We start from the raw sequence: 21,662 nt of genomic DNA, 5'->3' as shown, positions 1-21,662 counted from the left end.
CATAAATATGTGTCAGGACGAAACTTTGCAGGGCGTGAACAAGTGCAGGTATTATCTTCTGGCGTTGTTGGCCGAGGGCCTTGCTATTGGCCTATCGTAGTCGCCGTGATCGGCAGCGGCGACTTGATCCTGGGAAGAAGTCGAAGGCTTGCGACTTTCTATCGAGTTCGCTCCCAACTGCCAAAGTTGGAGAATGTGAGCGGGGTGGGAATGAGCGTGCCAAGACTTTGCATCTGTCCCTGGTCACCACCGCGCCTGCTGCTTTGAAAAGTCCGTCCTCCGCACTCTCCGCCATTGATTAGCAAATTGACCGAACCAGAACTCGAAATGGGTGAAACCTCGAAACGCAAGGCGGAGAACAGCGGCGGAGGCGACGGAAAACGAGCGAAGGTATGCACTTCATTGAGCTGATGCTTTGCGTGCTCGCAAGTACTGAAATCCCTCTACAGACCAAAAAGCAGTGGCGGACTCCAACGAATGGACGTGATGGAGGCAGCTACCAACAGCAGCAAACCATTCAAGCTGGAGACGTGGGTATCTTCGTCACATGTATCAAAGGCAAGGAAAGCAAGGCCACAGGCGAGATGAGAGACCTCTTGGACGACTACGCCGAGCGACTCTACCCCGAAGCTCTTGCCGCCGGCAATGATGAGAACGAACAGGATGACGACGGTGCAGGCTCGGGAGTCGATGATATAGAAAAGGAGATCAACGCCGAAGTCCAGGAGATCCGAAAGCCGAAGGTTGCGAGGTTGTTCACGCCCATTCAACTGAGCACCCAGTGCAGTAAGTACCTTCCTTTCTGGGCATTTGAGAGACCCATCCTCTTCCCATGCGTGCCATCCCATCAGCCATCAACCAGACTTTGACATTGCCGGTTGATGCACGACATTGCGCCGTCTCCGCGGGGTTGGCACTTTCGGACAACGCTAATCGTTACCAGTTGTTTTCTTCAAGACCATCGATCCGGTGGAGCCGGTCTCGCTCGTAAAGAGGATATGCGAAGATGCCATGAGCGACAATGCTCGCAAGCGAACTAGGTTTACACAAAGACTTACACCTATGACCTTCATGGGCCGAGCATCCGCGGAAGGGCTGGAGCAAGTGGCCCTCAAAGTCCTTGGTCCGCACTTTCACCAAGAACCGTTCAAAGCACGCACGGTATGTGAACCCTGGCGTATGCCCGGAACATGCCAAGAAATAACCCTCGTTGTTTTCTGTGACGGAGAATACTGATTAATGCCTCTCCTGCAGTTCGCAATCCGGCCGACGATCCGAAATCACAACATCTTGACCCGCGACAGCATCATCAAGCAAGTTGCTAGTCTCGTAGGGGAAGGCCACAAGGTCGATTTGAAAAACTACGAGCTACTGGTCATTGTTGAAGTATATCAGGTAGGTGGCTTCTGAAGGCTTGCGTCTAGGCCATGAAATTCTTCCACACGAGCCGAGGCTGCGCGGAGCGACAACTAACTTCTCAACTAGCACATCTGCGGCGTCAGTGTCGTGGACAGCGATTTTGAAAGATTGAAACGCTTCAACATCTCGGAACTCTTTGAGCCAACTCCGAAAGAGCAGGCCAAGGAGAAGTCGGGGAGCGAATGAAAGCACGAATTGGTGAGCGATCTGTCATCGGCAAGTCCGAGTCCGCGACACCTGGGCACCATGGTTCTCGGAGCTCTCATCCGTGTCTTGCATTATTCACAGGTCTCAAGCTGCGGTCAAATCCCCATCAGACACTGCAGGACGTCGCGAGTGGCACCTGAATTGGGGATCGTGTTTGACAGATCTGTCAAAACAAGCGAGCCTTAGGCGACTTAACGAGGATCTGCCGCCTTCCGGCCCGTTAACCGAGATGGTGGGACCATCAAGTATCGCTAGGCGAAGCATCTTTCCCTCGCAGACTTTCACAAAATCGAGGGCCCGAAAAGTGGCTTGGCTCGGTTTGTGCGCCGGCGGCAGCACTGTAGCGATGAGGATTTGCGGATGGCACCCTGCAATGGAACGACTCTGAAGTCGGGAGGCGAGAAGCAACTGACTACGAGGCGCTGCAAGATCCTGAAGGCGTTCTCCAAGATCTTGTACTCGCGATCATCGACGCATTTTGCAGTGGCTTGATCTCTGTGCTCCCTGGCGCACATGGCTTTGCTCGCGTGGACTTCCGACGACTGGGTAAAGCTTGACGTCGGGTCGTACTACACCGCTGCTACAAGCACCATTCTACCTTAACGCTGTCTGGTGTCTGCATCGTACAAGACGTCAGCCGCACCAAAACGCCGGTCTTCAATTAATCTTTCTGCTTCGTCGACAGTAGTTCTGCAACGCAATCACACTCTTGGCTGTGCTGCGTTGCTGTATGTTGGCGTTCGGCTCCAGAACCGAAAACAGACCGGAAATGCATCATGGACGCAGGGGATCGGCACTAAGACCTGGTCCGGTGTAGATAGACGAGCTCGCTGACGACTTGCTCGCCTATGCCTGAGTCTAATTCGCAACCGCGGCGCCATAGCGCCTTTACCAACGACCAGTGCACGCTCCATGGAGGGAGAATTTGAGAAAGCAAAGCGACAATTGGTAAGTGGAAGCCTCGGCATGCATAGTGGAAACATGCACTGCCCTAACAAGACGTTACACTTCCTTCTTCACAGCCCTCTGTATTGTGCATTTTATTGCCTCACAACGAGCCGACGCCATCGATGCTCGACCCGCAGCAGCCCACTATCCACACCTGACTTCGTACATCTCGCTTTGCAGAACCAAACAGATTGCTCGATTAGCGGTATGGCGCATATTGACGAAGCCTGATGTCGAGGTGGCGCGTTACGAACTAAGATGCGATTCTCTACCTCACACCTTCCTCCGAAACACATACGGTCTTCTTCGGTATGCTTATAGCACTCGTCCGACAACTACTGCTCCGCCTACACAACCACGACCGGACTGATTCCCGAATATCTTGGCCTTGAACATATCTCAGACGTCAACAGCGAACAGTCAATCAATTTGAACGTACACAGCCTCTCGGGGATTTCAGTGCGCAGTTGCTCGGCGTGTTTCATTGCATCTTGTCGTCGGCCAACAAAGGTAGAACGTACAAAAGATGACGGCAACCATGTTGGAAGCACCACGAGTACTGGCCACCCCAACTACGAACGACATCGTCTTCCACAAGTCCAGGATGTCGTCTGCCACGACCTCTCACACCTCACGCTCGCCTGATCGGGGTTCCATACAACAAATCGCTGCAAATGCCCTGCAAACGAGATCAGTCGCCATTGATAGGATAGACGGAGCTCTATTTCGAACGTTCAGATTACAGAGTAGTTCAGACTTCTACCATATCCTTCGCTGTCGACCCTCGGTGAGCATCCGGCTACTACGACACGAAGAGGATCGGCTGCAGACTGAAGTGCAGACACTACAAGCATTACGCGGGAGGACTGACATTTTGGTCCCTCGACTTATCGAATACCAATCCACGACTGCAGTGATAGGGAGTCCATATTTCATCAGCGGGCCTTTGAGAGGAGTCTTGCTGTCGGACCTGGAACCTCAACTGTCGAAACAGGCTCAGGCAAATATCGATCGGAGTCTGGGGAGTTTTGTTCGGAGGCTCGCTTCCGTCTCTGGGTCACAATTTGGGAGTCCAAGGATATCCAATAGCACATCGACACCTTCATCATTGTCGTCGCCTTCATGGTCGAAGTGCTTTAGCAACATGCTCGAAAGTATTCTTCGCGATGCTGAAGATGCTCTCATTAGCCTGCCATACGACTTCATACGAGATCAGGTTCGTCGACATCGGGCGTCCTTGGATCAAGTGACGCAGCCCAAGCTACTTCTTCTTGAAATGTTGGGCGAGGGAGATATTCTGGTCGATTCGAGGACTTGTACGATAACGGGATTGCTGGACTGGGCGAGCGCGATTTGGGGAGATCCCTTCTTGTCAGATTGCTTCTATCAGCCTTCGGCGGGGTTTGCTGAAGGGTTTGGCAAGTTGCCTAATTCGACGACTGATGAGAGGATTAGGCAGTACTTGTGAGTTCACGCCCCAAGACATGTGTTATCTGTCCCGACTTAGCTGACCTAGTCGGATGTAGGTATATACTCTACCACGCATTGGCCGCTATCGTGAGGCAATGCTATCGTCCTTCGGAAGGCGGCGATGAGTTCAAAGCGAGAAGAAATTTGACGTCCGCTTTGACGCAGTTGAACAGCATTCCTAGGTGATGAGGTGCAAAATCATCTGTCCTTGTGACTGGGCGGATTGGTGGTACGTCCATCCACTTGCCGCGCGATGCGAGTCGAGACCATCAAGACCACCGGCATGCCGAAGATGAGGCTTGAGTCGGAGCCTCTGCGGTCCGGACATTCATCGATTGTCACAGAAGATGCTCTTCCTCAGCTGGCTGAGATCTAGCATCTTTGCATACTTCTATTCTCATGGCGTTTCGTGGGTATTGGGCGCTGGAGATGACAGCGTTCTTTTGATTCTCCTGGGACAAAGCATGAGTGAAGTGAAGCATTTGTAAGCCATCATAGTTAGCGTTTGCATGTTTAGTGAACATGGGTGGTGGTGCGTTGTGGCTTTAAGCAGCATAGGCATACGAATTCAGGACACGTTGCGCAATTCTCTCTCTGAAAGCAGCGTATCCAGCATCCGAATCTGTCTTGTCATGATATGTTGACAAGCAGGGAGTATGATGTATGCTGTACTGATGAGAATGCAATTGCCGCAACGTGGCCCGGAAGACGCGGAGCCAATCTCCTGTGCTTTGAATCATCCAAGTTTTCGCACAAGCTGTTCCATCATCAGCAGAAGTCAACGTGGTCAGAATCAGCGTGGGAAATGAGTATGAGGGCTGGAGAGAAATCATGTCTCATGTTTGACGAGAGTTTTTCAAATTGGCGAGACGTATCTATCGGCCAAGGTGGCGCTAAGATGCTATCAGTAGGGAGGGGTCCTGACCAAGCATTTTCGAGTCTCGACCTGGTTCGTCGGTGACAGCTGAGCGGCATTGTGGCATTGCACGACAACAACACAATACTGTAATTGTCAAAAAGATGGTGAACGATATGGCGCCATCGAGTCAATTGACATGTGCCATGTTGGCATATGTGAAGGATGTGTGAATGGCAGGTTTATTATTAGTAGGGCAACAGCGGAGCGGTTCACCTTCACAGCGCGCTAGCTGAATGGACACCTGTGCCAAACCTCGATCCCAGGGTCCACCTCCACACAGAGCTTAAAGTTAACACTTTTGAGGCCACGATTCTTCTCTTCCTCTACTTATCCGCCCCTCTCCACCCTCTTTTTCTCTTCCTCCACTACTACGACATTGTCTTGACACCCCACTCAGGACATTCGCTCGTGTACTTTGCTGGAGAGCAATCGACATCATGAAGTACTCACTGGGACTGCTGGGCCTCGCCGCCCTCGCCGCTGCATCCGATGTGCACGACCTGACCAAGGACACATTCGAGGACTTCGTCAAGGAGAACGACCTCGTTCTCGCAGAGTGTGAGTACCGCCAGATCTCTGAGCTCGAGCTTCTCTCCCATGCTAATCCTCATATGCAGTCTTTGCCCCATGGTGCGGACACTGCAAGGCGCTCGCGCCCGAGTACGAGGAGGCGGCGACGACGCTCACAGACAAGGCGATCAAGCTCGCCAAGGTCGACTGCACTGAGCAACAAGAGCTGTGCCAACAATACGGTGTGGAGGGATACCCAACACTGAAGGTCTTCAGAGGCCCAGAGAACATTGCGCCATACCAGGGCCCACGAAAGGCACAGGCCATCGTCTCATACATGGTCAAGCAGTCTCTGCCGGCTGTCTCGATCCTGTCTACCGCAGAAGCTCTCGAGGAGTTCAAGACCGCCGACAAGGTGGTCCTCGTTGGCTACTTCGGCGCTGATGACAAATCCTCCAACGCCACCTTCACTGAGCTGGCCGAGGAGCTCCGCGACAACTACCTCTTCGCTGCTACTTCTGATGCCGCTTTGGCCAAGGCTGAGGGCGTCGAGCAACCCGCTGTCGTCCTTTACAAGTCCTTCGATGAGGGCAAGACCACATACACTGAGGGCTTCAGCAAGGATGCTTTGGTCACTTTCGCAAAGACCGCCGCCACTCCATTGATTGGCGAGGTTGGCCCTGAGACTTACTCCGACTACATGAGCGTAAGGCAATGATCTGAATCCGAAGACGTGACAATTTGCTAACTTCGCCGCAGTCTGGTCTTCCACTCGCATACATCTTCTCCGAGACCGCCGAAGAGCGCGAATCGCTCGCCAAGGACCTCAAGAAGCTTGCCGAGAAGTTCAAGGGCAAGATCAACTTCGCTACTATTGACGCTGAGGCCTTCGGTCAGCACGCTGGCAACCTCAACCTCGAAGTTGGCAAGTGGCCAGCTTTCGCCATCCAGGACACCGCCAAGAACCAGAAGTTCCCATACGCTGAGGCTGGTGATGTCAAGAAGCTCACCGAGAAGCTCCTGAGCAAGTTCGTCGAGGACTACAGCGAGGGCAAGGTCGAGCCAAGCATCAAGAGCGAGCCTATCCCAGAGAAGCAGGATGGTCCAGTCACTATCGTCGTGGCCAAGAACTACGAGGAGATTGTCTTGGATGACAAGAAGGACGTCCTGATCGAGTTCTACGCACCATGGTGTGGACACTGCAAATCTCTTGCACCAAAGTATGACGAGCTCGGAACTCTCTTCAAGAGCCACTCCGACAAGGTCGTCATCGCTAAGGTCGATGCCACCCAAAACGACGTCCCAGATGAGATTCAAGGCTTCCCAACGATCAAGCTCTACAAGGCTGGCAGCAAAGACGCTCCTGTCGACTACTCTGGCGCCCGTACTGTTGAGGACCTCGCCAACTTCGTTCGTGACAACGGCTCCCACGGTGTTGACGTCTCTGACGCCATCGGTGCTGATGCTGAGGATGTTGACACTGAGGGCATGCCACAACAGGCTGCTGCCGCTACTGAGGCCGCTGAGGGTGTTGCGGACAAGGTCAAGGAGAAGGTCAAGGAGGCTGGTGAGGCTGTCAAGCAGGCCGTCCTCGATGACGACGAGGTTGCGGACCACGACGAGCTTTAGATGACTGCTTTTATGAAATTGTTTATTGGCTGGCTGCTTGTACGTATGCCCTGGTCTAGAGTACGCGGATGATTTAGGATGCTTTGCAAATACCGCGAGGAAAATTTCTCAATCAGTATACGATACTTCTAGTGTATCTTGGTGCAGCTCAGCCTTTCCTTTCCACAGCCTGGCTTCGTGCTCACATCGTGTCCGCCATCTCCGCTTGTACCATGTGCCTCATGGTTGAGCGGTTTCCAAATGCAACCACTCTGGGCCGATAGGTAGGAGGCATGAAACATACCGCCCGCACCTGGCGGCATTCAATGCAGCCAAATGTCTTCTGGTCCTCCACCGCATCATGTGATTCTCACGCCAGGCGTGATTTATGCTTCAGTACTTGAGCATTGCATGCCGCGCCATGCTTGCATTCTCCACCGAGCCTTTGAGACATCCGAAATCTCAGCCCTCGAAGCAGGCGTCTGAAAATCATACGCCGGGGAAAATTTTCTGCCTCCTGCATCGCAGCATCCAATTTCTCTCACCGCTCCAGTGCCTCCACCACCTTCCTCTTCTCATCCTGACTGAAACACGCCGTCCCCTGCTTCAACGCCGAGATCAACAGCGGCACACTCTTCGCATTAAAATCTCCCGCAGACCGCAATCGGTCCAAATCATTTGCGAATTCTTTCGTGACTTGGCGGAGATAGAATTCTTCGAAAGCTTTTTCCGAATCTTGTTTTGGTTTCTTTTGAGTGAAAACTGGAGCGGAGTCGGAATCTGTGTTCAAAGCGGCTTCTTCGGGTTCTCGGACTGCGGTTTTCGTTTTCGTACGCTTGACTTTTGTTGCGGGAACGGAGACATCGCTTTCGGTATCTGATGAGGAGGATGATGATGAAGCGGAGGAGACTGGGTGGCGTTAGAATCAGGTCTTGATGTTGAGGGCATGATCAATACCTTCTGTTCGTGATTTGCGTTTGTTTCGACGCTTCTTTTCGACTTTCTTTGGAGGCATATTGGGTAGTTGTGATGGCCACTGAGCATTGGGCTCTTGCCGTTGGTCGAGATGTGGCTGAACTCGAGGTCTTGGCATCGGAGGTCTCAGGCCATCCCTTCCGTTCGTCCTCTTACCTCCTACTCCTCTCACACTGTTCAACACTTCATAACCAAGTCATGGATGACTTTGCCGCATCTATGTGTGACCCGACAACATTAAATCGACTGAGAGCCGTCTTCACTTCCACGAGAGCAACAGCACTGCACTGAATTCCGTCTTTCTTCAGCATCACAGCACGATACGAGAGCCAACGAGAACATGCGACAGCAAAAGTCAGCGATTTGATGCTTCCATGAGAATCTCACATTAAGTTCCTTTGCACGCTAAATACCGAAACACATCGCCTCTGGTTGCAAGAATACGTCCGCGCAAAAGGGTATCACGAAATGAAGCTTGTCCCACATCGGACGGACGCCGACTGTGCTGCGACGTATCCCCTTCTATTCCCAGCCAGTCATTAGGTATCATTAATCTCATCACAGGAGCCGAGATCTGCTACTCGTCCCTTCTATCCGCCATGCATCTTCATGCAAGTGGCCTTCCCGCGGCCGCACGCTCTCTTCTCATTGCCCAGCCTTTCATCGCAAAGAGGACCACTTCCCACGCCAGAATGATACCGCTCAGGCCCATGGTGAGGGTGAAAATAGTCATGGCATCCAGGCCGTTGCTCTCGATGGCCCACACGCAATCTGCAGCGCTGTTCATGAACATCAGCCCTCCACTCGTCAAGCAGAACGCAGCGACGATCTCGCTCGGTGGCCTGGGTGGAAAGTGAGAAGTCGGGGGCTTGAGGTACATCGTGATGTACGTCACTCCCCGAGCGATCGCGAACGCCGAGAAGAGCCCTCCCCATTGAGCATGCATCATGGTGCTGACCATGCTATTCTGGTGATGCGAACCCATCATCATGCCCAAGAGCATAATCGTCAAAGCCGGCATTGGGTTCAGAGATGTCCGATGTGATTGTGGCTCTTCCCAGTGCTGACCTTCAGTCTCTCGCTCTGCGTGCGACAGAGTAAAGCGAGACCAAGCGACGTCCCTGCTCTTCTGATCGAGGACACTCGTATTCATCAGATCACGGACCCAGCCACATTCGATCAGCATTCCGAGCAGTCCTCCGCCGAAGAACAGTATCGTGATGCTAAGATGCTCGATGTCTGATGCGGTCCACACGCCGTCCTTGGTGTTCAGATGCTCCAGGAAAACATTGGTTGCGCCGTAGAGCCAGATGACAAAAGATTCGGTGAACTCGGCGGATGGGATTATCGACTTCCATTTAGACACCAAGGGGGGCTGAGGCCGCACATTCCAAGCCCAACCGAACTCTGCAAATGCTCCCATCCAGCGGCCCAGGGTCAGGAGGCCATACCAGAAGAAGATGCCGCCTTTGATGTAGTGAGCCAGGCCGGAGAAGATCTGTTTGTGGCGGAAAAGACCTCCAGAGACGATGAATCCAGAAGTGAGTCCGGCGAAGCCGAGCAGCAGGATGATCTTTTCCAAGAAGATCTGAGTGATACGAACGGCACTTGCTATCCTACCAGAAGAGAAACGTTGCGCGCCTTCCGTCAAGAAGCGCTTCACTCTCTGGCTACCCAGGAAAGCTCTCTGCTCTGAGTCTCTATCGTCGAGCTTCTCGTCATCGAACTCTTGGTCACTCGGAGGCTCCTCTGGCTTCTGGTATACGCTGTCTGTGGAGTTCTGTCGAGACCCAAAACCAGAATCCCTCGAATCACGAGGAGAGAACTCATCGTTGTATGGAGACTGCAGTTCCAATTGCAACGCCTCATGGATGGGCAGCGGTCCTGGTCGCTTTATCGAGGATCGCCCGGACTGCGCATGCTCTTCATGCGCAGTGTACAACGAGGACATGGTCCAGAAAATGGTGAATGCAACAATCACCCAGCCAAGTGGATGATGCGCATTGTTCACGTAAAGGTCAGGTGTCGACCGATTGTAAACAAGGCCAGCGAATAACCCAAGCCCGTTCACGACATGGAACAAGAGCTGAGACAGTAGGTGCCACCGCGAGCGCGCCACGCTGAGGAAAATCGCCAGAGGCATGCATATGACCCATGACACCACCATCAGCACAGTATGGGCAAGGTGCCAATTCCAATGACCTGGATGCCGGAAGTAATTCAGAGCTTTATGCTCTGGCTGCGCTGCCAATTCTGCCATATGATCGCCCATATCCATCTCCTCTCCACCGCCTCCATGAGCTGCTACGTATGGCAGCACTCCCAGAAGGAGTGCTATTGATGCGTGTATGGTTGCGCCCCTGAGCGGCATCAGTCGTTTGGGAAAATGTTCGAGGTGAGTAAAGGTGAGCTCAGAGTGCCAAAAAGTTGAGGTGCTCCGAGAGCTGCTTGTTAAGTTGCAAGTAAGAGGTCGGTGAACGCGAGCGCGCGACTTTTTAGAGTTCTGGAGTACACCACGCAAGAGCTCAAGAGTCATACACGTGGGAGAAGGTAAGTGAGAGAGGGTACATCGAGGTCAGACATGCATATGAGCGGTAGGCGCAACTTATCGACGCGCCCACGCGCCTCTCTCGCTCGGCTCAGTGACTTCATGGAGTCGTTGTTCCTGGCGTCTGCATGACCCGACAACTTCCTTCACGGTCTAAATCACTTCATGCGATCCTCCGAGTGGGACTGGCTCGGTCAGCAAGGCGCAACGAAGAGTTCCCTCTCACAAAAGTCCGATCTTGAGTGCTCAAGCTCGTTGCATCATAGGGCAAGGCTACCGCTAGACCCAGCGGGAATGCCGTACGTGCCAGGATCCGTCAGCTTCCGCAAACAGATCATGCAACACTCAGGCCACGGACGAATCAGATTGCGGATACCGATCGTATGGTATGGCACATGAACAGAACTTGCAGGTCGCAAGACTCGTCGATTGTTTTGTTCGGCGTCGGAGCTCCGCGGACGCCGGTGGGACCGAGCTGACAGAATTATGCCTCAGTCTTGCACTTTGCGTCAGTGAAGAACAGAGAGGCCGATGAGTCCGAAGTCCGCAATCGTTGGAACGCAGCAGTCTGGTCACAAGCCAATCTACAGATGCCGCTCCTCATCCCAACAGCACGACATGGCCTGGATTCACGTCATCCGGCTCGGACACAACAGCAGGATGGCAGCTGCAACTCTGCGTCCTATCGCCAGCACAGCTGCGGATCAATACTTGCTGTGTTCAGGACAAGCACTGTAGGGCTAAGCGCCAACGACCATTTGATGACCTTTTCTTTCGCCAAAAACATCTCCTTTCAGCCTTCTTGCATCCTTGTAGACGCCGCTGCCGAAAACCGAACAATCTTTTAGTCGACAACAGGCTGGTCTAGTCCAAAGCGCGGTCACCGCGGCCGGCACTAAATCGAGCAGATCGAACATCACTCGCTTCCACTTCGGACTTCATTCACTCATTGTTGCCCATCATTGGACAAGAATGTCCAAGATCACCACGCGGTGACCGCGGTCGCACCAAGAATCGCATGAAGATCGTGCTGGGCGACGTGTGGGTGAGTCAAAGGATGCTTGCATCTTCTCGCAACTGGTTCGCGAAACCTGCACCTCACCCATCCTTCAAGGCTGCAGCTTTTGTGTTGTGTGATGTGGCATGTGTGTCAACTTGTGGAGCAGTCTTTGTTCGACCACTGCCCTGCTGGTTGTTGATCATGTAAGCAAATCCACTCTGCAGGATTTGTGGCTGCTGACTGCCGAGACTACAGCGGTCTGGTGGATGTGTTGTGAGAGCTGCTTCGGGAAAGTAGCTCGGGGACTGTGAGCTCTCAGTCTCCTGTTGGGGCCGCCCGAGCTGCGAAGGGTGCTCTGCGAACAGGAACTGTCAACATGAGAGTTACAGCGTGCTTTTGGGCAATCAACAGAGCTCGAAAAGACTACATCGACAGAAAAGGGCCACGAATGCTACCGCCTCATGACTCTAGCATACCAGATGCATATGCATATGCACATGTAAAGGTCTCCTCGCTTCGGTCTTGGTGGTGGAGGTACACATCAAGCACCCAAGTCGGACTCACGGTCTTATTTCCGTTCTATGGCAGTCTGCGGGCCTGCTGCAGAACTCCGCTGCATACAGCAGGCAGGAATCGCGCAATGAAACTGGTACCTCTTTCCGCCTCATGCGGCAGACTTCCGATGCATTTTAGCGATGTTGACATGTGGTATGTGGTTCGTGGCGTTTAGATTCGCAGGCTGTGGCTACCACAAGTCTCATGACTTGGCGGCCATATGTACTGGCTTGGGCGAAGTTGTGAACCAGCCGTGCTGAAGCACCACATTTGAGCAGGACACTTTGACTTCACAGTAGTGGCAGAATGGAAAGGTCTGCGATGCATAAAGTCGACTTTTGGATAATCCTCAATGTCCTTGCATCTGCCTAACACGGGCAGGGGCGGTCTAGATCTGCTCTTCTATCATCTAAACATGTAGATGCTTGCGACCAGCATACCGTTTCTTCCACAGGCCTGAGTGACGCGGCGAAAAGCAGCCGACATTTTCGGTCTCTCGGATTTTCATCAACTTACGTTTCAGCTTCATGGATCATACCATTCATTCCTCGTCACCACCTCCTCCGGGAGGCCCCGACTTGCCCATTTGCCGTGCCTTAAGCATCTCGTCGCACAGGAGCAGATTTGATGCGATGCCTGTTGAGCTTGCGATGCTGTTTCGTAGCACGCGAAAACTGTCGAAAACACCCTGCTGTTCTGGGTCCATCGGCTCGCCTAACGTGAGATCAAGACCTGCGACGTGGCCGTCCGCGTGTTCGTCTTGAAGGGTGGCAACTGTGAACTAGGTTAGCAAAGAAGACAACAAGTGGTGCGTGCGTTACTTACTGCAATCCTGGATATCGTGCCCACTGTTCGCTGCGAGAGTCTTGGGAATGACAAGGAGAGCATCTGCGAAAGCTGCAACGCCCCATTTCGATTTACCCTTGACTTGTTTCCCAAACTCGTCCGAATTGAGTCTCCGCGCAGCAGCGACCTGGAACGCACCACCACCAGGAACAACACTCTTATCGACAATCATGTTGTATACTGATCGTAGACCATCGCGGACTGCGTCCTTGATTTGTGTGATCGTGTGTGCGTTCGGGCCCTTGATCAGGATCGTCACTGACTTGGGCTCCTTGACCTCCTCGATGAACGTGTATTTCTCCTCTCCCAACTGGTGCTCGTACACATGGCCGGCCCAGCCCAAGACATCTGGTGACAAGTCGTCCACACTGTTCTGTGCCGTGCCACCGCAGATCAATTGTAGTCGTTCCATGTTCCTCCTCTTTGCTCTTCGCAACGCAAAAATGCCATTCTTGACCAGCACATCGAGCGACAGTGGGTCGATACCCTTCTGGTTGATGATGACGAAGCCCTTATTGGGATCGGTCCCGCAGACTTCCTTCTTCAGCTCTACAATCTTCCTCAGCTTGTCGTCGACAAATCTCCGCTCGCTCTCGACCAGCTTTTCTCTCTGCTCTGCACTGTTGTAGTAGAAACCACTGTTGATCTCACTCTTCTCGTATTCCAAGCTCACGTTCAATGTCAAGATGTACGCATTTCGCACATCCTTGGGCATGTCTGGATGTCTGGCTCCGTGGTCCAAGGCCAACCCTCGAATCAGCTGTGTGTCTGCGGCGGTGCGGTGCTGCATCGTCATAATCTCGATCATGTGTAAGTCGGGCTTTGCGGGAGCCTGGTAGATGGCCAAGACGGCGTCCACGATATCTGGAGTCAGCTGCTCGGCCAGAGTCTTGTTGATCTTCGTGGTCAAGCTCGTCCGTGCAACGTTGATGAGAAGTTCCCGGTCAACCTCTCGAGGCAGCTTGAACTCGTCCAAAAAGCGCAGTGTCTCGTTCTTTGCCACTTCGTAGCCGTCGGTGATGACTCGTGGATGGAGGCCTTCAGCAATGTATCGATCTGCTTGCTTCAACAACTCGCCAACCACGAGCACAACGCTCGTCGTCCCATCACCGCAAATTTCGTCCTGTGCCGTGGCTGCTCGCGCAATCATGACTGCCGTTGGGTTTTGTATTTGCATCTCTTTCAACAATACACTGCCATCCTTGGTGAGCTTGATTTGGCCTGACCCATCAACCAGCATCTTCAGTGTTCCGGTTGGGCCCAGATTGGAGGCAAGCACATCTTGCAGTCCTTCGCCCGCTGAGATGTTGACGCGGAGCGCTTCGCCGCGCCGCCGCGACTCTGCCTTTGGATTGAGTAGTTGAGCTGCCGACATGATGATGCGCGTGCTGTGGCAGTGTGATGTGTCGAAGGTGTCGTGTTTGCTGCCCGCAACGTCTGTTCAACTTTTTGGAGAGCTTGCCTACGCGACTCGCTTGTCCCCGCTTAGTTCGGCTAAGCCCTAGAAAACCTCAACAGGGGTGATCATCAATGCCACTTCCTGTCAACTACATAAGTTAGACTCATCCTACTCGTTTGGGTCTTTCACTGACTCTTCCGAGCTTCAAAGATTTCTCATAGCCCTTCGTAGGTCCTCAAGTTCTCCTCTCTTCTACTACCACCATGTCAACACAAATCCTTCCCGACCCAGAAACGATACGATCGTCCAGATCAGAGCTCATACGGACCCTGCCTGCTCAAGGTCTAGGCACTGCTCAAGCCATCAAGCATCTCCAACAAGTGATTGAACCTGCGTTGAACCAGAGCTCTCAGTCACCGAACTACTATGGCTTTGTTACCGGAGGCTCTACTCGAGCTGCGTCTCTCGCCGATGAGCTAGTCACCCGATACGACCAGTCAGTGGCCATTCATCTGCCCAACGATACCATAGCTACAGATGTTGAGGATGCTGCCCTTCGCCAAATATTAGACATGGTCAAGCTGCCGCAAGAAGAATGGCAACACCGCATCTTCACCACCGGAGCTACTGCCAGCAACGTCCTTGGTCTTGCTTGTGGTCGCGAATGGGTCATCGCCGAAGCCGCCAAAAAGAAGGGCGTGACAGCCAACATATCCGAAGATGGCATCCACGAAACATTCAACAAAGTAGACATCGACGCGATCCAAATCCTCACAACCACACCTCACTCCTCTCTCGGAAAAGCAGCATCCATCATCGGCCTAGGGAGAAACTCCATCAAACCTCTCGGCCTCTACCACACACCCTGGAACTTCGACCTCCCATGGCTCGAGAAAGAACTCTCCAAACCCCGGACAGCCTCGATAATCGTCATCTCCGCCGGCGAGGTCAACACAGGCTTCTTCGCCACCACAGCCGGTGATCTCCTCACAATCCGCGAGCTCGCAAACAAGTACTCCGCTTGGATCCACGTCGACGCGGCCTTTGGCCTCCAAGCCCGCCTCCTACCAACCGACAGGAACGACTACGCCGTCATGGCTCAAGGTGTCGAACACCTCGAATTGGCCGATAGTATAACAGGCGACGCCCACAAACTCCTCAACGTCCCCTACGACTGCGGCCTCTTCTTCTCCCGGCACCTCGCCCTCGGCCGAGCCGTCTTCCAAAATTCTGGCGCAGCCTACTTTTCTTCTTCCGATACCTCCATCCCCTCACCCGCAAACCTCGGAATCGAAAACTCTCGCCGTTTCCGTGCTCTGCCAGTCTACAGCACCCTCCTAGCCCACGGCAGCGCAGGCTACCTCTCCATTCTCGAATCACAAATCGCTCTCGCGCGAGCAATCGGGACATTCATTCAAAGTGAACCCGCATTGGAGCTGTTGCCCAGATTTCCGCCAAGTTTCAGACGAGTGAAAGAACAGTGGCTGAATCGGATATACGTCGTGGTGTTGTTCCGCGCCTTGAATGATGAAGTGAACGAGACATTGGTCGAAAAAATCAACGCGACGCGAAAAATTTATGTGAGCGGTACAGTGTGGGATGGCCGACCAGCTGCAAGGTTCGCGGTGGCGAATTGGCAGGTCGATGTAGAGAGGGACATGAAATTGATCAAGGAAGTGCTGTGGTCGGTTCTAGATTAAACAATTGAGAAATAGACAGTAGGGAACACCAGCTTAGGTGGAATTTATTGGACCTCAGATCACGCACATAGTGCAATATTGTATGCCACGTTGACTTCGTGTGTATGTTCTGAGATTTTATCTTTCTTCTTGTATAGGTTGTGAGCCTCGCCTGCCTCCGTCCGCATCATCGTCTCCGGGTATCATTATCATGCCTCAGGTTGCCATAGAATGCATGTCCGCCTAGAGCAATATGAGCCGCTGCTGCAGCTCTACCGCCGACCCTATTGCCACGCCACGCCACGCCACGCCACGCCACGCCACGCCACGCCACAAGGCCGTTATGTGCCGTACATTCCCAAATGTATTCCAGGTTTTTCCAAAAGAGAGCATCCAATCGCTCAATGCAAGCACATGCTTCTTTAAGATCAATAGAAGTCCAGAACGCCTTCGCAATGCGTGAAAGTATCCATCTGCAACCAGCTCTGCGCGCTGTCGATCATGCCACACTAGCCTTCACGTCCCCTCGACTCTCCATTTCCAGCAAAGTCCTGAGCTCCTTAAACTTGACCGGCTTCGGCAGAAAAACGTCGATTCCAACTGTTTCAGCTTCCTCTCTCGCCTTCTCACTCGCAAGACCCGTGAGGGCAATAACAGTACTCTTCTTTAGCCCATATTCCTTTTCAAAGGCACGTATGCACTTCGTACTCTCCATGCCATCCATGACCGGCATACTAATATCCATGAGGACAAAATTGAACGGAGCAGGTTTACTTCTCGTACTAGCACTAGTATTGACGCTGTCAAGAGTACCGCTGCTCGACGTGCTGTCTTTTCTGAGTTCGGAGATGGAGATTTCTGTCTCTGATTTCTGATCGTGATCGTCGAGACTTGTCGTCGTCGAAGGCGCGTCTACAAGAGCTTGCGCAGCGCTTTTTTTATACACGTCCAAGGCCTCCTGGCCATTTTCGGCTTCGCGATAGGTGAAGTTGCATCTTTTCATGAACATGACTAGCAGCTGGCGGTTGATTTTGTTGTCATCCACAAGGAGCAAGTGAGGAGACGGCCCCTTCTTATCTGGTACGATGGTCCGGCCGCTATCGTTCTTATCGAGTGGCGGTCTCGAGCGTTCCTGCAACGGACCTCGGAGTTGCTTATTCTGTTGCTCCTCGGGCGACTGTAGGGAGGGCGTGCTAGGATCAATAGGTGGTGCTCTGGGATACGACACGGCGGCACTGACAGTTTTCCGAAGGTCGTCCATGTTGTGGCGTGGCTTTTCTTCGGCTTGTGCGCTCGCCGCTGGGTGTTGCTGTTGTTGCGTAACTTTGTCCTGTGGGGGGACTTCGCTGTCCTTGTCGATTGTCGGCGAGGTAGGGACGCTCTCGCCGGACTCCTCGCGCCCATGTCTCACTTCTTCGGCTCTGCGAAGACAGTGGTCAAATGTCTTGGCCAGTTTACGAGGCCCGCAGGGCTGCGGAATAACCTCGACGATCCGGCCCAAATCGCGCAGCGTGTTTTGCTGAGTCCGAGTCATGTTGACAGCGTCTTGGTCATTCATGCACACGATGATAATAGGAACTTCTCGCTCGTCACGCTCCAGCTTCCCGTTTCGCGCCAGTTCATCCATGACACGATTCTGCTCGCGTAACTTCTCAACGGGCGGAGGCTCACAGAAAACACTACGGGACTTGTCAGCATCAGCGAGCCTTCCAATGGACTTTGATGAACTCACTAAATGTCGGCGTCTGCAATGTTCATCTCGGTGCTGTGGGACACTCTCATGCCAAACCAGCTTGAGGTGATTTCGCGCAACGTTTGCGTGAATCTAGACGACGGACTTGTGGGCAGTCGGCTCTGTTTAGTGGCAAAAGGATCAAGAATGACGAGATGTCGACCCCGAGTCCTCTGTTCAATGCGTACCATTTCAAGATCGACCACAACATCCTGTGAGTCGCCGGAAGCGGTGCCGTTACTGTTTCCTTCTGATTGACCTAGACTGGACGCTGTGGCCGTTGGCAGGCTCAGATGAACATCAATCTCGGTACCTACTCCTTGTTCAGACTTGACATCGATTCTCCCACCGAGAGAATCGACGATCTGCTTAACTATACTTAGTCCCAAACCTGTACCGGGCTGGAAGGGGTCTTCTTGCGAGAAGGGAACGAAAAGGCGATCGCGCTGAAATGACTCCGACATGCCCTTGCCCGAATCCACGATCCGGATGAGCGCTTTTGTTCGTGTGTGGTCTGCGCTCTCTTGTGCTCGTAGGGAGAGAGCTACAAACCCCTCGGAGGTATATTTGAGTGCGTTTCCCAACAAGTTCATGACGATTCTTCGCAAAGCACCGGGTTGGATGCGAACGAGCCATGACCGGCGGGGCGATATGTCCAGAAGTACCATAACATGTCCAGCGGCCAGCCCAGAGGCATTGGCGCTAGTCAACGTGTCAGTTGGCTCTCCCGCTGTCCCGCCCTGTTGGGCATTGGAGAGAGAAGCGGAGTCTGGAAGTCGCTTGAACGTATGCCCAGCAGTGACGGCCTCGGCGACTTCTTCCACAAGAATACCGAGGTCTATGTCGGCAGTAATATTCAAGCTCTCCAGCGTCGAGTCGGAAGCCAAGTTGATCGGCTTGTTCTGTTTTGCCCGCCTCCGCATTTGCGTGCGGCCCAACTTGTTGATCTTGCTGTAGTCCAAGACGTGATTGAGCGTATCGAGCAAGGTCCTACCGCAGGTGACGATAGAGGTGACGAGCCCGGACTGGTAGGAGTCATTCACGGTGTCCATCAGGAATTCTGCTGCGCCCAGAATGCCATGAAGTGGACTGCGGAGTTCATGTGACATGGACGCAATGAAGGTCGTCTTGGCAGCTTCATTTCTCTGCATGTTTAATCGAATAACTTCGCTCACGATGCAGTTGCCAAACGCACGAAGGTATGCCAGGTCAGAGTCTTGAAGCATCCTGCCCGTTACTGAAGTCCAGAGAAATATACCTGCAATCAATCTCTCCTCTGCGTGATCGTAAAGGGGAAGGAATATGACCGTCTTCGCACCGGGTATTTTCTTGAGAAGCTCTTTGTGGTCCATCCGTCGATGGCGCACCCGACCTCTGCCTGCAGCAGTCTGACCATCACTGTTTGAAACTGTCGAAGGCTCTGCTTCTGTTGCACTCGCAACGGCGTCACTTTCTTCTTCAGATGATATGCCAGCGCCCTCTTCGGTGAATGAGAACGTCTTGCCCTGCGGGTACAACGCAAAGTACTTTTCTAGAGTAGCGAGTGTCAAGGCAGTACCAGTCTCGATTCCGGCTCGAGCCTGCTCGTCTGCAACCGCAAAGGAGAGGATCTTGCAGGGTCTCGAGGCCGGAGTCGAGTCGGAATCTGACGTGTTCTCATGTCCTCCAGAGTCTGAGCTTGGTGATGCCTGGCCATACATTGTCCCTGTGTGGTTCTGCGTCACCCCGTCCAGATTGTGCGGGGTTGCTCTGATGTTCGGTGTACGGCCACTATCTGCTGTGGCGCCAAACAAGGCGCAGCCATCAGCGAGAGTCGCTTCGCGCAGGATGTCCGCAGCCGCAGCAAATATGCGAGTCATGCCGTCTCTTCGCCCTTCGCCCATGGAGCCAGCGTTCCTGGTGGACTTCCTGCTGACCAATGCAGGCCTTTGCGATTGCCTCGACTTCGGTCTGGTTGCTGAAGCGTTGGTCGGCCTCTCTCCAGAGTCTGCTGCTTTTGGTTCTGCTGAAGCGTCTCGAGCAGGCCCATCGTGATTCGCAGCGCAATCTTCGATGAAAGAGGCCATGCCTCGCACAATGCGATCTCCCTTGAAGCGATCCACGCGGTCTCGCGCCCATTCAAGATGTTCCATGACGTTTTGGGCAGTCTCTTGCAACAGGCGCAACTGCTCTGCCGTTAGACCGGCGCGAGGCTCGACATCCGATACCGCTATGGTTCCAATCATAATCCCGTTGCGCGAGTACAGTGGCACGCCGGCGTAGAATCGTACGCCGGGCTCGGAAACAACGTATGAGCGGTCCTTGAAGCGATCATCGAGCCGGCAGTCGGGCACAATGAGACCCTTGGTGTGGTACATTCGGCCATCTTCCTCAGGCGCAGAGCATGTATTGAACATACAATGTTCGCACACGGCGTCTGGGCGAGACAGAATGGTGCTCCCCAGCCAGAGTTCGTCGCCATCCTTGCCCTCATTCTTCGCGGCCGAATAGGAGCGCGTGGCCTCGGCGAGGATGTACTGATTTGTGGTATCAATCAGCGATACCATGCATCGCTTCACGTCGAGGCGCAGGGAAACCAGCTGGGCGAACGCGGTGATGGCTTTGTCACGCGAGGTTTTGGGTTGATAGCCTTGTTTCTGCAAGTGGAATTGGGCGATGGAATCGACGTGCTTGGCGACATTCAGACTCGAACCGTGGGCGGCCAGCCATGGCTGGTAGTAGCGCTGGGTCTCGCGCTCTTGGAGGGTCGACATGATGCCGCGGGCGGCGTCGCGGGCGGCTTCAGAGCATGAGGAGGGGCGGCGCGGCGATTTCAGCACATGTGCGGAGGAGGGCAGATCTAGAACGTGGTGAGCAGCGCCGCAGAGCAGGGAGAAGTCAGTAGGAGAGGTAGTGCGACGACAGTGGGTCAGGCACGGGCACAACAATGGAGAGCTCTCCGCGGGCAGCAGTCGGAGCCGGATACTGGCGCTGGGCTGGGCTGGGTGCTGGACGAGGCGGCGGTGGGGAGCGCTCCTCTCGTCTCGCTTCCTTCAAAGCCACAGCAGAGCCTGCCGCCGCTGCCGTTTGGCGACTGCGCGCGCGAGGTGGCGGAGGAATTTGGCGCGCTGCAGAAAAAACGCCCCTGCGCCCACGGCCATGCAAAGGTCAGAATGACGCTCCGCTTATCTCGCGCATCGCGATGCGACGTCTGGTCGGCTCGCTCAAACCGCGGCAGCAGACACGCCGAGACACGCGCTGCGATGGCCACCGGCGCCGCTCCGGGGCAGCGCGCGACGACAGCACAGCCGTGGTAGCATGGTATCGCTGTTCTGCGTCGTGCTGGCCGGGCTGCCACGGCTTTGTCGCGTGGGCGAGAGTGGTCGAGAACGAGGCGGCAGCTGGGTGGGTGGCGGCGGCAGTGGAGACGACGGAGCTGCCGAGCGGTCCCAGCTCGCAGCAGCTTTGCCAAACCGCGCTCGTCTCCGTCGTCATGAAGCTCGCTTCTGCACACCGACCAAAGCAATCACAAATAATGCCATCGCAGGAGGTGAAGTCGCCGCGACGCGTGCCGACATGGAAAATAGGACCCGCCGTTGCGATCAAGCAGGCAGTAGGTTTCGCGCCGCACCGCTCACCAGCCGCTAACTAGCAGTCCGGATCGTCGCCCAGTCCTCTTCGGTGAGCTGCAGTCCACGAAGGATTGGCGTGCCGACATGATCAGCCTGCCTGCGCAAGGCGTCCTCACCCCAGGTACTCCGCCGTTTGTGCGGAAGGACGAGCGTCGGACGGAACGCACTGCTCTCTCGTCGCTCCATTGTCTCGGGTTATATACATGCCCGGGAGACTGACATATCCCACCAGGACG

At 53.9% G+C, this 21,662-nt stretch overlaps 8 protein-coding genes across 8 annotated transcripts; 4 read left to right on the top strand and 4 right to left on the bottom strand.

Moving 5' to 3' along the window:
* Positions 1-327: 327 nt before the first annotated feature.
* RHO25_002805 (uncharacterized protein) lies at positions 328-1,605 on the top strand (the record flags this gene model as incomplete). Its single annotated transcript, XM_023598356.2, has 5 exons — positions 328-390; positions 450-786; positions 944-1,161; positions 1,255-1,395; positions 1,486-1,605. 5 exons carry the CDS (start codon positions 328-330, stop codon positions 1,603-1,605), a joined length of 879 nt encoding a protein of 292 aa, XP_023456251.1.
* Positions 1,606-3,100: 1,495 nt separating this feature from the next.
* On the top strand, positions 3,101-4,230 carry RHO25_002804 (uncharacterized protein; the record flags this gene model as incomplete). Its single annotated transcript, XM_023598355.2, has 2 exons — positions 3,101-4,038; positions 4,101-4,230. The coding sequence occupies 2 exons, from the start codon at positions 3,101-3,103 to the stop codon at positions 4,228-4,230; spliced, it is 1,068 nt and encodes a 355-aa protein (XP_023456250.1).
* Positions 4,231-5,400: 1,170 nt separating this feature from the next.
* RHO25_002803 (uncharacterized protein) lies at positions 5,401-7,102 on the top strand (the record flags this gene model as incomplete). Its single annotated transcript, XM_023598354.2, has 3 exons — positions 5,401-5,521; positions 5,581-6,179; positions 6,233-7,102. The coding sequence occupies 3 exons, from the start codon at positions 5,401-5,403 to the stop codon at positions 7,100-7,102; spliced, it is 1,590 nt and encodes a 529-aa protein (XP_023456253.1).
* Positions 7,103-7,622: 520 nt separating this feature from the next.
* Positions 7,623-8,096, bottom strand: RHO25_002802 (uncharacterized protein; the record flags this gene model as incomplete). The annotated part of the gene is made up of 2 exons (XM_023598353.2): positions 7,623-7,990; positions 8,039-8,096. 2 exons carry the CDS (start codon positions 8,094-8,096, stop codon positions 7,623-7,625), a joined length of 426 nt encoding a protein of 141 aa, XP_023456252.1.
* Positions 8,097-8,663: 567 nt separating this feature from the next.
* Positions 8,664-10,427, bottom strand: RHO25_002801 (uncharacterized protein; the record flags this gene model as incomplete). The annotated part of the gene is made up of 1 exon (XM_023598352.2): positions 8,664-10,427. One exon carries the CDS (start codon positions 10,425-10,427, stop codon positions 8,664-8,666), a length of 1,764 nt encoding a protein of 587 aa, XP_023456255.2.
* A 2,273-nt stretch (positions 10,428-12,700) lies between these two features.
* Positions 12,701-14,380, bottom strand: CCT6 (T-complex protein 1 subunit zeta; the record flags this gene model as incomplete). The annotated part of the gene is made up of 2 exons (XM_023598351.2): positions 12,701-12,933; positions 12,985-14,380. 2 exons carry the CDS (start codon positions 14,378-14,380, stop codon positions 12,701-12,703), a joined length of 1,629 nt encoding a protein of 542 aa, XP_023456254.1.
* A 287-nt stretch (positions 14,381-14,667) lies between these two features.
* Positions 14,668-16,104, top strand: RHO25_002799 (uncharacterized protein; the record flags this gene model as incomplete). The annotated part of the gene is made up of 1 exon (XM_023598350.2): positions 14,668-16,104. The coding sequence occupies one exon, from the start codon at positions 14,668-14,670 to the stop codon at positions 16,102-16,104; it is 1,437 nt and encodes a 478-aa protein (XP_023456257.1).
* A 478-nt stretch (positions 16,105-16,582) lies between these two features.
* RHO25_002798 (uncharacterized protein) lies at positions 16,583-20,568 on the bottom strand (the record flags this gene model as incomplete). The annotated part of the gene is made up of 2 exons (XM_023598349.2): positions 16,583-17,762; positions 17,816-20,568. 2 exons carry the CDS (start codon positions 20,566-20,568, stop codon positions 16,583-16,585), a joined length of 3,933 nt encoding a protein of 1,310 aa, XP_023456256.1.
* Positions 20,569-21,662: the final 1,094 nt, after the last annotated feature.

The sequence above is a fragment of the Cercospora beticola genome, chromosome 2 (assembly GCF_033473495.1).
Source record: "Cercospora beticola chromosome 2, complete sequence".
Taxonomy (NCBI): domain Eukaryota; kingdom Fungi; phylum Ascomycota; class Dothideomycetes; order Mycosphaerellales; family Mycosphaerellaceae; genus Cercospora; species Cercospora beticola.
This window is presented reverse-complemented; position numbering and strand designations above follow the sequence as displayed.